Source organism: Syzygium oleosum, unplaced genomic scaffold (assembly GCF_021117445.2).
Source record: "Syzygium oleosum isolate NSW1041296 unplaced genomic scaffold, Sole_v2.1 Sole_v2.01, whole genome shotgun sequence".
NCBI lineage: Eukaryota > Viridiplantae > Streptophyta > Magnoliopsida > Myrtales > Myrtaceae > Syzygium > Syzygium oleosum.
Genome location: NW_026607485.1, coordinates 18,225,997 through 18,240,371, shown reverse-complemented (window position 1 = coordinate 18,240,371; position 14,375 = coordinate 18,225,997). Strand labels below are relative to the sequence as shown.

The following is a 14,375-nucleotide window of genomic DNA, read 5'->3' as shown; positions in this document are numbered from 1 at the left end:
AGACATCGACGTACTACGAGTTCAAAATGTGGATGCAAGCCAACAGCAAAGCAATATCTCATATTACATAGCACAGCGAGGGAATACATGAATGAATTACCAACAGCTTTTAGTGTCATCCATAAGTAAACAAACCAAACAAGAACGTTGCCCCGTCATTTCTAGGGCATGAAAGTGTTGCGGCGAAGTCTCAATCAGATGAGTTCCGATGTTTCTCGGGTTTTCGCATTTCACGAGTGCGGCAAGTCTTGTGCAAGACGATGAAAACACAGGAAAGGTGTAACATCATGATCCAAAGCAGAGTGAATGTCACCAATTATACGAAGTCGATTAAAGATTACAACACGCCAGTGGATATGAAAACAACTGCAGTCCTTCATCACAGCTTATAACAGGAAGGTGAAAAAATCAGCAATGGCACTAGAGGGAGACCAACAAGAGGAGATAAAACTGACTTCACTGCCCAACTATCTTTCTACATTGCCATTTTTTTTTCGGAACTATTTATCTACATCTCAGTCTCAAACAAGGAGAAAGGTAACTATATCTATGTCTAACAAAGGAAAACCAAAAGACATGTTTTGCTCAAATCAGTATAGGAGAAAATTTGGTAAACTATAGTATAGAATCACTTTAACACAAACTCACCGATTTGATGATTGAGAGGGTAAGTGCGAGGTATTTAGTCATACCAATGCCTTGAAATAGCGGGACAAGGTCTAGACTGAACAGCATGAGTACTTGCTCCATGCTTTTCTCGAGCTGTTCCCATCCACAAGGCTTACCCCATTTGACTCCAAATTGACTTTGTAAGAATCGGAGCTCAACACTTTTCTGCTGACGTTGTCGTAGATTTCCCGGATAACGATCTCGAAAGCTTTGTGGACGTTCGTGGAATCGAAAGCAGACGTCTCGATGAAAAAGAGACCTTCCGCCTCTGCCAAGTTCTTGCCTTCTTCCACGCTCACGTCCCTGATGTCCTCCAAATCGCGTTTGTTCCCCACCAACATCTTCACCACAGTTGTATCCGAATGAGCTGCAAGTTTGTGCAGAAGTATCAATATCTGAACCAAGCAATCTTAAGGAAAGAACTATGCTAATTAGGCAGCACGACCTACAATCCTATATCAACTGCCAACATGAGTTTAGGAGGAAGGTGATTAATTTCGTTCTAAACATCAAGTAAAATGTGTTGTGACTATAGAGATAAGAAATTTTCCTAAAAATGTATCGTGTAATCAAAATTCAAGATAGAAGTCCCCCGGTTGTTCCCAATTACCCAATTAGGACTAAAACTGTGACTTCTTGTCAAAATGGATATTTGCGACTAGGTTCGTAACGGCCAAATAGGCAGTCACGATGCCCTATTCTCTTGAGCCATGTCCAACCTCGTTCATGCCATCAACAATGCCCCGCCATAAAAGGGGAGAAAGAGGTCAAGAAAAAAGGAAGAATACCCTGTTTTGGCTCCCATTAAATCAAAGAATTCTGCGCATTTGATGATGTTCCCAGTATCCGGTAACTAATTCAGTATCGGAAGCACAAACGAGACCACGTACCAAGTTCTAGTAATACCAAACAAATGTAACTTAGAAGCAAAACTCGATTCAGGAATCAGCTGAGATCCTTCAAATGCCCAGCATCCCATCCACACAACCAGATTCAAAACCATCAATCATCGATTTTGCGAACCCGACAACTTGGGAATGACAACACTTTTCTTAAAGCAGAATGCATGTTGCACATTGATACCCTTTAGCTTTTACCTTGCAATGAGACTACAGGGGACCATTTTAGCTTTTCCATCTAATCTTTTGCGAACTTAAAGAGAGCACCTTTGTCATAAGCAAAGAGAAAGGAACTCCTACAGAAAACAATACAATCTGTAGCCATTCGAAGCAAATTGCGCGCTTTTTGCTCTCGCGCTCACAGCAGTTCATTTCAATTTCCCTCCAATCTCTGTACACCAATCGAAGAACCCAAGAAAGTCAATCCCAATCCTCCCCAAAATCCCTCCGCCACCTAAAGCGATCATTCCCATTCATAACCCCAAACGCCGAAGAACACAAACCGGAAGAAGAAGAGCAGAAAAAACCATCACTCGAAGGAAACAAAACAGAGAGAGAGAGAGAGAGAGAGAGAGAGAGAGAGAGAGAGAGATTACAATTGAGCTCGTCGAGCCATCGGGAGACGCTGTCGAAGGTGCTGCGGCGACTGATGTCGTAGACGAGGAGGGCGCCGAACGCGCCGCGGTAGTAGGCGGAGGTGACGGCGCGGAACCGCTCCTGACCGGCGGTGTCCCAAATCTGGGCCTTCACCTCCTTGCCGTCGATCTCGAGGCACTGGGTCTGGAACTCCACCCCGACGGTGGCCTTGGAGTGCAGGTCGAACTCCCCCCGCGCGTACCGCGACAGCAGGTTCGACTTGCCCACCGCCGAGTCCCCGATGATCACTATCTTGAACAGGTACTCCTCCTGCCCGTCCCTCCCGCCGCCGCCGCCGCCCATCCTCGCTTGCTTCCGGCGGTCGAAGCTCTGGAATTATCGCCGGAGCTCCTCCGAGAGAAGAAGAAGAAGAAGGGGACAGGGGAGAGTGCGTGAAGGAGAAGGACATCGGGGGGGGAGGGGGACCATGTTTTAACGGTGGGAGTTGGATTGATTGGCCCGTGCAGCTTTTTCCGCCGACGCGCTAACTTCTCTACGCGCCAACCTCCCCAAACTTCTTCTCTCTCTAAATATAAATTGCAAATAGTGAAAAAGAAAGAGAAAGAAAAAAAAAAAAAGGAGGATTACTATTACATGTGAAATTATAAAATGGAATAATGACACAAACAGTCCCTAAACTTTAGTTCAATATGTAATTTGATCCCTGAACTTTTAATTAGTTTAATGTAACCCCTGAATTTTAGCCTAATGTTCAATGTGGTCCTTGAACTTTTAATTTGTTTAACGTGGTCCCTAGACTTTTGTTACATGTTTAATTTAGCCTCTGAACTATGTGAAAATGTTCAGTGTAGTCCCTGAACTTGAATTACCAGAAGGACTTCATTGAATATTTTTATATAATTCGGGGACTAAATTGAACATGTACCAAAAGCTCGAGGACGGTATTGAATAAATTAAAAGTTCAAGAACCACATCGAACATTAGAATAAAGTTCAGGAACTACGTCGAATAAATTAAAAGTTCATGGACCAAATTGCACAGTGAACCAAAGTTCAAATACTGTTTATGTCTTTTTCCCATTATAAATTAGAGTAGTCAATTGGGTTCGAAATGTCAAATTCGGATTATAAATTCACATCGAATAATGTCACTAGAAAATGGATATAGAAATTGGACATACTAAAAGAAAAAAATTATCTTAGATTTGTGTAGCTTTCGAGTTTTCGATATCCCACTACAAAAAAACGCTGGATTAGCGACGATTTTTGCGACGAAAAAAAAGGCAAAATCCGTCGCAAATCGCATTTGCGACGAAATTAGCGACGGAAAAAATTCCGTCGCTAATAGCTCGTCGCAAAAATTTGCGACGGAAAAAAATTAGTCGCAAACACTATTCGTCGCAAAATTCGTCGCAATTAATTCATCGCAAAATTCGTCGCAAATTAGCCACGAACACTATCCGTCGCAAATTTCGTCGCAAAATTCGTCACAAATTTAGTCGCAAAATTCGTCGCAAAATTCGTCGCAAATTAGCCACGAACTGTATTCGTCGCAAAATTCGTCGCTAATTGTCCGTCGCAAAATTCGTCGCTAAACGAATTTGCGACAAATTTTGCGACGGAAAAAAATCTGTCGCTAATTCGGCGTCGCAAAATTTAGCGACGGAAAATATCAATTGTCGTCGCTAATTTGCGATGAAAAAATATTCGTCGCAAAATTCATCGCAAAAAATTCGTCGCAAATTAGCCACGAACTTTATTCGTCGCAAAAAATTCGTCGAAAATTAACCACGAACTGTATTCGTCACTAATTATCCGTCGCAAAATTCGTCGCTAATTATTCGTGGCAAAATTCGTCGCAAATTAGCCACGAACTGTATTCGTCGCAAAATCCGTCTCTAATGTGCCACGAAATTTTTTTTTTGGTCTCTAAATTGCAACGGAATGTTTTTTTTTTTTTGGGTCTAAAAATTGCGACGAAATGTATCCGCGGCAAAATCCGTCGCTAATTTTTGATGGATTTTTTTTTTTTGGTCATTAATTTGCGACCAGCTGGTCCAGCGTCTGCCCCTCAACATTGACCGAGTAACTCCTTCAAAACAGATGCAAAGTTCAAAGCCTCCATCGTTCGGGCCACAACTGAAGTTCTTCATAAGAGTATATAATCCCCAGTAGAAACAGAGAATATATATGGCATTGGACGCTTTTATACGAATTGTACGAAGAGGGATAAAAGTACAACCGGACGAACTTCCGACCGGACGCCACGGGAAAACTGTAAGTAAAATTAGACGGGAAGATCCTCGCGGTCATGTACGGGGCTTGGGGCACCGAGGGGTCCTGCGTGGCGGCCGCGGCCGTGATCGAGTTCGCGGTGGAAGACGGGAACTTGGAACCGATGTCGGAGGTCCGCACCCGGCCATCGGTATCGGTGGTCTTCGGCCAACAGCGAGCCGCGATCCAGCTCATGACAGGGACCTGAACGAGACGGTCGATGGAGGGGGAAAAAAAACAACACACCCATCAGCTCGAACCTCCCCCAAGTTCCGAAATTTCACGGCAAGAAGAAGCAAACGAACAGACCCAGAACTCCAAAAGCACGCGGACATCGAAACAGCAGAAAGTCAAAATGCAACCTCCGGAAGCCCAAAGACAAAGAGCGGCTAAAAGAAACGAAGGGAGACACGTGGAGCTGCACCTTGATGGCCGATGATGGAGCGAAGAGGGGGGGAATGCGAGGATCTTACCTGAGCTGGAGCAGCGGAGAAGGGGGACAGATCGCGGCGATTCCTCGTTGGGTCTGAGGAGAGATCGCCAGGCTGCAGAGATCAAGAAAGAGAGAGAGAGAGAGAAGAAGAGGAAGAGGAAGAAGAAGAAGAGGGAGAAGGAACTGAGAAGGTCGGAGCAGAGGACGTGCGCGCGAGGAGGAAGAAGAGAAGAAGAAGAAGAAGAAGAAGAAGACAAGAAAAAGAAAAAGGAAGAGAGAGAAGGGGGCAAAAGGACAGGAGGGAATTTTTCTTTTTTTTTGGGTCAAATGGGCGGGAATTTTTTTGGCAAATTCGTCGCAAATTTGCGACGAACTAATTTTTCCGTCGCAAATTTGCGACGGATTTTTTTCCGTTGCAAATTTGCGACGGACTAATATTTTTGCGACGGATTTATTTTTCCGTTGCTAATTTGCGACGGAAGTGATCTTCGCGGCACATGGTGCCCATTTTTTCAAATCCGTCGCTAATTTGCAACGGAATTAGCGACGGAAATGTTTATACCGACCAATTTTTCGAATCCGTCGCTAATTCCGTCAGAACCTTGAGTAGATATGCTTCTACACTTTTACATACAATGACACATTACTCATATTTGACGAATTAGTAAATGTCATGATCTAATTCGTCTAAAGGCGGCAAGTCTGGTGATGTTTTTTTTTTTTCATTAGAGCAGCGGAGGAATGTCAAATAACTACGGGAGGTTGTTGCGAAATGGGACGAGAACATCTTAAGAGATTATCTAATATCTTGAGTTTATAATAGATCTTCTTATCTAATTTGAATTTGTAATATCTAATCTCTCTTAGAATTGGACGTGTAGCAAATCGTCCAATCTCGCGACGACCAATTTTCCGTCGCAAATTTGCGACGGATTTATTTTCCGTCGCAAATTAGCGACAGATATAAAATTCGTCTCTACTTTCGTCGCAAAATGGTAAATGTCGTTGCACAAATTAGCGACGGAAAATAATTCCGTCACAAAATTCGTCGCAAATTTGCGACGGAAAATTAGTCGTCGCTAATTTGCGACGGAATTAGCGACGGAATTAGAAATCCGTCGCAAAGTTTGTCGCAAATTAACGACGAAAAATTTCCGTCGCAAAATTCATGTTTTTTTTGTAGTGTCCGATTTCACAAATATTTGGCGGTTTCTGTTATTATATTATAATTATGGTGTCGCGACCTCGATCTGTCCCCACCTCACATGTCGAAAGCTTGCTCCCCCCATTATCTCGAGCCCCATGTGAGGTTGGGGCAGCGGCAAAATTTTCCTTTGGTGGGGCTACGGGATCCAGAGGTGCATAATTGTTATTACGGTATCGATACCTCAAATCAAAGGTATGTCATAGCATCACAACCTCAATCCGAGGTCCCCACAGCCACGGCAACCCTCGGCAAGGCAAGTTACAACTGTGAGTAAGAGATAGGGGAGATAGTGAGCCGTAGAGACGAGTTGGAGGTAGATCGAGAAAGTAATAACAGAGAACGGAGAAAGAGAGAGATACGGAGGAGGGAACTTTTTTTGTTTGTCTGTCCCACTCTAACTCTCAACTCACTCTCAAAATTTTACCCCATCTCTTTACAGAGCGTGCGAGTCTAGAACCATATATGAAACTAAACGTCCTCACCCCTAAGCCCTCTAAAAAAGTGGGAAATCGAACTTTCCAGGAGAAGAAGGCTCTTTTTTTTTTTTTTTTGTCTGTCTTATTTTAACTGTCAACTCACTCTCAGAATTTTACTATGCCTCTTTACAGAGTGTGGGCGTCAAGACCCACATCTGAAACTAAACATCCCCATCCCTAAGCCCTCCGTGAAGGTGGGGAATCGAACTCCCCAGGAGAAGAAGACTCTTTTTTTTTTTTTTGTCATACTTTAACTCTCAACTCATTCTTAGAAAATTACCTTGCCTCTACAAAGCATGGGAATCGACACCCATATCTGAAACCAAACGTCTCCACTCCTAATCCTTCTAAGAAGATGGGGAATCGAACTCCCCAGGAGGAGGGGACCTTGGTGGTAAAGTGAAAAAAAAAGTCGGGGCTGAGATGGTGATAGGCGGTGTCAGTTGAATGCCGAGACTACGAGGTTGTGGCCAGTAGTGAGGGGAAGGTGGGTGCACACTTAGCCAACGTTTGGTAATCGGGATAAAATTCAGGATATGATAAATTTTATCATATCCCGAATTTGGTACTTGCCTAAGATAAGATAAAGTCGGATATAAAAAGGATATAGTTCGGATAAAATTATCCCATGAGAAAGGTGGAATAAAGTTGGATAGAATTTCTAATATTCATAATATAAAAGTAATTTTTCTCAAATAAAAAACTTGTTAAATTAATAAATTAAAATAATATTTGAATATAAATAAAATTTGAATTTAATACAAAAAATTTTAAAAAATAAAAATAAAAATAATTTTGTTTTTATTTATTCTAATTTTTATTTATATATTCAAATTTCTTTCTATCTTATGATATAAATTTCATATATATAAGTAAATACATTTAGTATTTATATTTATTACATTTTTTAGGTGTATTAGTATAGTTTACTATATACTAAAATTTTATTAAAGAATGATGTAAGGGGCAAAAAGAATTAAAAGAGCGAGTAAAAAATAAAAAAAAATAAGTAAATAAAAATATAGTGTCGTGATAGATTTTTATTATCTTAGTTTGTGCAATTTTTAGGTTCATTTACACTGATATGACGTTCATTGCAAATAATGAACATTGTAAAATGTGAATATATTCGGCTTTATTCCTGCGATTCATCAGACAGTGAATAAAATATAGAAAATCCATTGGATTTCATATCTTATCTTATCTAGTCCTATCCTGGTTATAAATCCAAACGACTAAACGTAGCCTAGGATTTCGGGAAGGTGTCGGCCTAGGATTTCTTATTTAAGTTAGATTAAGGTAGGTAATTTTATAGTATTGAAAATAAAGCAATGTATTTTTGTCGTGGGATAGAAAATCTATGCATGTTTTTTTTTTTTAGTATTTTAAAGAAAGAGAGCCCACAAAAAATTTGCAGAGCCGTTCCATTGATTGGAGCGTGTGATGTCGACGGTGAGGGCGTGGGAATAGGAGTCAAGAGTGAAAAAGTGAGGAATGATGGGGACGTGGGGAACGGCAAAAGCACGCCAACGCATTTTCATGCACGCCTTGGGGAAGTTGCATAATTGCATGGTTTCAACTTTGAACAGCAATGGTGTTGGAACGATCACATGCAATGTTTTTGTTAATTCGTCGGTCGTATTTATTAGCTTAGTTAGAAATTTATTAGGATTAATACCACAAAAGACTCCAAACTGATACACCCGTAATAAATTTACTCAAAATTAAACCTCAGACTAGTACACTTGTGACAAATTTAATCTCCATTAGTTTCCTTTAAATTTTTTCGTCAAATTGCTGAATTGGATGATACGTGACAGTTGACGGACGTACTAGTTTGAGTTTTTACCCCTCCATATGTCATAGTTTGGGAGTAAATCTGTCAAAGGTGTACCGGTTTGGGGTTTTTGGTAGTCAAAAAATTAGTTTGTAAGTAAATTTATCATAGGTGTACAAGTTTGAGGTTTTTTCATGGTGTTAACCCAATTTATTAATGTAATGGTTGAAGTCATGCCAATTATCAATGCATTCTGGATGTCAAACAAGGCGTTGATCCATCTTTTTTTCAATTTGTACGTACGATCGTGCTTTGAATTAGGTTTGGAACATTTCTATCTTATGAATCTTCTTTTACGACGAAGAACCCATATTAAGTAAGTAAGCCTGAGACCCCATGAAATACCTCACCGGCTTTATAGGCCAGGTATGATGCGAGTTTAAACGAGGTGAGTGGTGCAAACATGGAATTGTTTGCACTTGACAACGTGGGAAATCAAACTTACGCAGTGCGTCTAATCCACACACAAGTTGAGTCTACTATCGGCATTGATTTACTTGGCCATCATCGACGGTCGTGTGCACATTGATGCAATTACACAAATGAGTTCTCTCGTATGTCAATCATTTTCTAGCGATCCTATGAATTAAATCTCTCCTCGCCTCGATGAAAACTCTTTTTAGCTTAACCATGAGTTGGAACAAGAAAACCATCCCAACCTAAATGGCACAGAGCTTGGAAATCAGAAGGAACAAAAGGAGAAGATGGTGACAATCAGCACCAGACTCAACACTTTGAGCAAATCTGGCTAAACCTCCTAATAGATTCGATAACTAGAAGATGAAGACTGGCAAATCATTGACCAAAATCTAAACCTAACAAAGTGACAAAGACAATAACTACTAGGGGTGTGCAATTGGACCGGTTCTACCCGGTAATCAAATCGAACTACCCTGAAACTGGACCGGTTTCATAAAGCTAAAAAAAGTAAAAACCCTAGTTTCTCAACCTCTTGGCTAAGGTTTTATATAAATTTATTGCAAATTCAAATATTTTGTTTGTTTTGTTTTCAGTTGGTTTAAATTTGGAACAATATTTTTGTGGATGACTGATGAGGGATGGAGTTCTATAATCTATGTTTTTTGTTATGTGTTTGAACTTTTTATCGTTTATAATTGTATATGACTACATGTTCATCTTATGAATTGTTGCTTTTGGCAGATAGGAATCTATTATTCATCTTTTTCTTTGAATCATTTTATCACTTATATTATTTTGCTGTAAAAAATGAAATAAAAAATTGGAACAAAAAAAACGGGTTTTCGGGTACCGGATAAAAAAAAACTATGTAGATTCTAGAACAGTTTTCAATGGAAACATGTTAAGTTTCAGGTTTCAAAAATCGGGAACCGATTCTATCAGGGCAGATAAACCGATCATGCCTAATAACTATTAGAATGCTCGATGAAAAGTAATTACTAGAAATCAAATTCAAACTTCATCGCCAACTTCAATCTCCATTGGACCAAATCCACACGACCACCACAAAGGCACAATCGCCTTTGTAAAACACGTGAAAATCTGTCGGCAACTTAAATGCCACGGTTTCGTAGATGCACGTCGTTGGTGGATTCCAGAAGAAGTACACAAAGTCGTGGCCCGAGGAGGACACGAACGTGATGATCCCCATAAATGGTTTGACGAAAAGTGAGAAGTTTCTGTTCATTTCGGGAGGTGAAATGTTGCGTGGCTCGAATCAAATCTAGTCTACACACACAAATAAAAATATCGTACAGACTCGTTTTATGAATTATATCTAATGCGTGATGCATTGCGTAAAAGTTACGGTAAAAGAGATGGAGATTTGGGTAGAACAAAAGTGCACTCCAGATATTTTGTAGTGCGCGGATGCAACAATACCCCGATTAGCTTCCCTTAGGACGTCGAACCATGACATGCCAATCATGATTGAGCAATGTCATCCAACCAAAAATGAAAGTATCTACATGCCAGAACCCCTTCGATTTCCATGGTTGGTAGAGGCATTGAGGGATTTACAACTCAATATCTGGAGGTCACTCGTTTGGATCTCACCAACTAAGTAGAAAATAATCAGAGTCAGAACCCAAAAAGTTGAACTTAACCGGCTGATGGAACTTGTAGGATGAAACCTGGTCTCTATGCCCATGCTTCTGAATATTTAAAAAAAATGGATACATGCAAGATTGTTGGCTCTTGACATCGAAAAGTAAATAAGTTGCAGTACTAGTGCTAGCTAGAAAAGCGGGGTAAACTTGAAACCATGAATTGCAATTTGCTCTTCTATATCTTGGTCCCTAATGAACAACCCTTCATTGGCCATCTTAAGATTTGGATTGGTGCATCATTTTTCTTGATACCCAGATTAGGATTATGAGTGTGAAGATTAGAACTAGAACATTGTGTCTTAGAGACATATTTTCCGAGTGTAATTTCTGAATTACCAATCCAATTGGAGAAAATCAGTGTCTCTAGAATAACAATCTTAAATATGACTTGCCCATATTGGCTTTGATTTACCTCGACTTTTTGCAACAATTTAAAGACAACTCATACTATGTATTAGAATTAATGGGAAGTGCCTTTTGATAAACAATTATTTACAAGGAGAAAGACAGGTCGAACCATCGGTGAGATTTGAACTCGCTCATTACTCAACTCCTCCATTTATAAATATTTGATTGAAAGTGCAACCACGCAATTGCCGTGACAAAAATTGTTTTGGTTGTCGCAGAGCAACACATGGTGGAGTATCTAAAGGAGTGAATTCAATTGGGAGCGAGGCAAAAAACGATGTACCTAAGGTTTGGGGTAGCCTATTTGGTGCAGCTTTTTTTGTAGCAAATACAGCTGCAACTTCAATAAGGCGTTCGGAGAACTCATCACAGCTGCAGTGCATGCCTTAAAGAAATAGCAACTTTTAGGTTTAGGAAGCTGTATTGTCTTAACTTTGAGGTTGTACAGTCTTGCAATGGGTATTACCAAACATACAAGTTATAACACTTTAGCAGTATGGCTACGTTGCAGCACAATCATAGCTATATATCAAACAAACATAATGTCGAACTTGAGGACATCTAACGCTTTCGTTCCCATCAAATAGAAGGTCAAATGGAGTTAGACTCCCCACTGCTCTTTCTGCATTTGTATTTCCTCTCTTTTAAATTTGTTTCTATTCTTTCTTAATCTAATTAAATTAAAAAAAATTGATTTTTCTATCATAATTGTTACTGGACTACTTGAAATTACAAAAGTCGAGGCATTTTTCCTCTTACCAATACTAATGGCTCGTGCGTGCCACATCGTTAGGTGTGTTAAATATGATAAGACTTAATGGTACAAATTATATAAATTAGAGAATTTCATTGTACAAAATAAAAGATATAAGTGCATGGAACATGCAAGATAAATATAGAATAATCCCCCTATCAAATTCTAATGCCCGTTGCCCTAAGCCTGGTCAGTTGACCATACTGGTTATTGTCCTTACACAGACATTCCCGCAGAACAGCCATCAGATAAACTTATCTCATGACATAGGAACAGATAGGTCTTAGGTTGGCAGGCAAAAATCTTAGTAGGCCCTGTTGTGTCGGTGATAACGTGCGGGGAAGGAAGACTACCTGATTGAGCTAAAGTCCAAAAGAGATCAAAATTTGCACCTCAAAACCACAGTAGAGAGAGAGAGAGAGAGAGAGGTGAGACTCATCGGAAGAAACCCTATTGACTTGCAGACTTGCACTTTCAGTTAATCAACATTGAAGCCCCCCCAAGTCCACTTTCACTGTTCACCACCAACCCCATGACCCACCACCACAAAAATTCACATTTTCTTTCTCTACCCTCCACTTGATTAGTAAATTAAAAAAAAAAGCATTGCACAGTAAAACCTAAACACCCACTATCACTAGTTACACAAACCAAATCATTAGCAGAACCAAAAAGGAGCTAAACATCTACTCCAGAAATGACACTAGATATGGTCAAAGCCAAATCAACAATCACACCCCCACTAAAGTACCTACTAGTTGGTACTTCTCGACTTTTCACTGTTGGAGGGCCTGGGGCTATATTGGCCATGGCCAAGTGAAGTGAATCCAAACTAGCAATCCCCGTTGCTGTCAGCAACTGCAGGCGCATTTGCATTGATCTGTGTGTGCTTTTTGGAAGAGCCCTTGGAAAGGTGGACTGGGTACTTGAGGGCATTGAGCTGCAGCTTCCTCAGTGCAGCCTCACCAAGATCAACGCCACATACGTCAGACAGCCTGACCAGGTATAGCAACACATCTGAGAGCTCCTCACCCAGGTGTTGTGTCTCTTCCTCTTTCCATCCAGGTAGTCCTCTTGCTACTTCGCCTCTCCATTGGAATATCTCAGACAACTCCCCAACTTCCCCAACCTTGAAAAACCAATCAATCAATTGTTTATGACATTAAGAATATCATTGTACCAAAACGTCGAGCAACTAAACTCACAAAATAAGTAAGACGATTTACTATGATCATCAGCTCACAGGCACAAAAAAAGAGAACCCTTTTTTGGTTTAATTCAAAACAAGTAGAGATAATATAGCTGATACGGAAGAACCTACAGAGTTTTTTTTTCCTTGTACCTTTGGGGTTGATGAAATCAAGTGGGGGCCTTAGGTCTCAATTCACAATGGACAGACAGGTAAATTCTTTCCTACCAGAATCTACTACGTTTTTCTGTGACTGAAATGTTGCATGTTTCAAGTACTGTGAGGGCTACTAGTACCTGTCCCAAATGCACTTGCTACAGTGGCAAAAAGGTGAAAACTCGTATAGCAAGGGCCCCATTCGTGAACTTAACCTAAGCTTCCTCCATGGGAGTTTCATAAAGCCACTTTTGCCCACGCCGTTCGGTCTTGGTCCTATCCTTTCACTTAATAGGTAGTGTTGAACATCTATCTCTATGCATTCAAATCAATCATATTAAATAAAACAATTTTTACTTGACAATTGTCTTAGATATATGGAAACACTGTACCATTCATCCTTCGAATGCATCTACAAATCCTTTCTATCACTTGCCACTAAATTACTCTTCCTTCGTACTATTAACTCAAAGGGTTTGCCATGCTAAAGTTTCTTTTCACCCATCATCCTCAAAGCCACATAAAAAGGGTCTAGATGTCACACACAAACGCTAACCAAGATCTACTCTGCTTCAGTTCTATGTAGGCGTGTCAATAAGCAAAAAACAAAGGAGAGACCCGACATAAGAAAAGACGGCCTAAAAGCTCCTATTCTGAATAACACGAGCTCAAAAAGACAATCTTGCAGAAACCCACTTTTCCAAGAGCCATCACACGAAAAAAGAAAGTGGCAAAAGCACACACTCCAATCGAAGAGCAGCACGGAATTACTTCAATCAAAGACAGAAGACGAGATTAGCGTTCTATCCGAAGAAAAAGCACGAGCCTTTGTGATTCACCAAGAGACAAAATTCAAAGCAAGAAGGGTTCTTTCTTCCTTCGTTTTACCAAGGCCAAGAGGAGGTTCCTAGGGCTGTGAAACTGGTCCCAGTCCCTCTCGCTCGCGAACTCTGCCATTCTCCTCTTCAGCTCTTCAAGGGAGACCCCTTTTTCTCCCATAATCTCTCTCTCACTCACGCTCTCCCCAGCAAAGAAGAAACTTTGGCACTGAGGCGATATGAAAGAGAGAGAGAGAGAGAGAGAGAGAGAGAGAAGCTTGCCTGCAACCTCTTCTTTTTCCTCTCCTGTACAGAGGAAAGAATATTATTTGCATAGGGCGGGCGACCGGTAACCGGGAATACCCGGTTGCCTGGTTGACGTGGACGCCCGTATGATTGACACGTGTGGCGATGGGGGGTCTCAGGCGACGACCACGGTTGGCTTGGGGATTCGGAGGGACCACTCGCCACCTGTTTCTTTTGAAAGCAATAGATAGCAATAGATATCCGAATTTTGCCTTTTCGGGAAATTCCTAATACAATATCTGGTCTTCCTTTTTTGTCAAGGGAGG

General features: G+C 40.7%; 2 protein-coding genes across 2 annotated transcripts; both read right to left on the bottom strand.

The window, feature by feature from the left end:
* Positions 1-280: 280 nt before the first annotated feature.
* LOC115683503 (ras-related protein RABA5e-like) lies at positions 281-2,581 on the bottom strand. The gene is made up of 2 exons (XM_030608033.2): positions 2,165-2,581; positions 281-1,036 (listed from the first exon to the last, which is right to left on the bottom strand). The coding sequence occupies exons 1-2, from the start codon at positions 2,505-2,507 to the stop codon at positions 720-722; spliced, it is 660 nt and encodes a 219-aa protein (XP_030463893.1). The 5' UTR covers positions 2,508-2,581; the 3' UTR covers positions 281-719.
* A 9,494-nt stretch (positions 2,582-12,075) lies between these two features.
* On the bottom strand, positions 12,076-14,116 carry LOC115683426 (uncharacterized). The gene is made up of 2 exons (XM_030607966.2): positions 13,874-14,116; positions 12,076-12,769 (listed from the first exon to the last, which is right to left on the bottom strand). Exons 1-2 carry the CDS (start codon positions 13,982-13,984, stop codon positions 12,473-12,475), a joined length of 408 nt encoding a protein of 135 aa, XP_030463826.1. The 5' UTR covers positions 13,985-14,116; the 3' UTR covers positions 12,076-12,472.
* Positions 14,117-14,375: the final 259 nt, after the last annotated feature.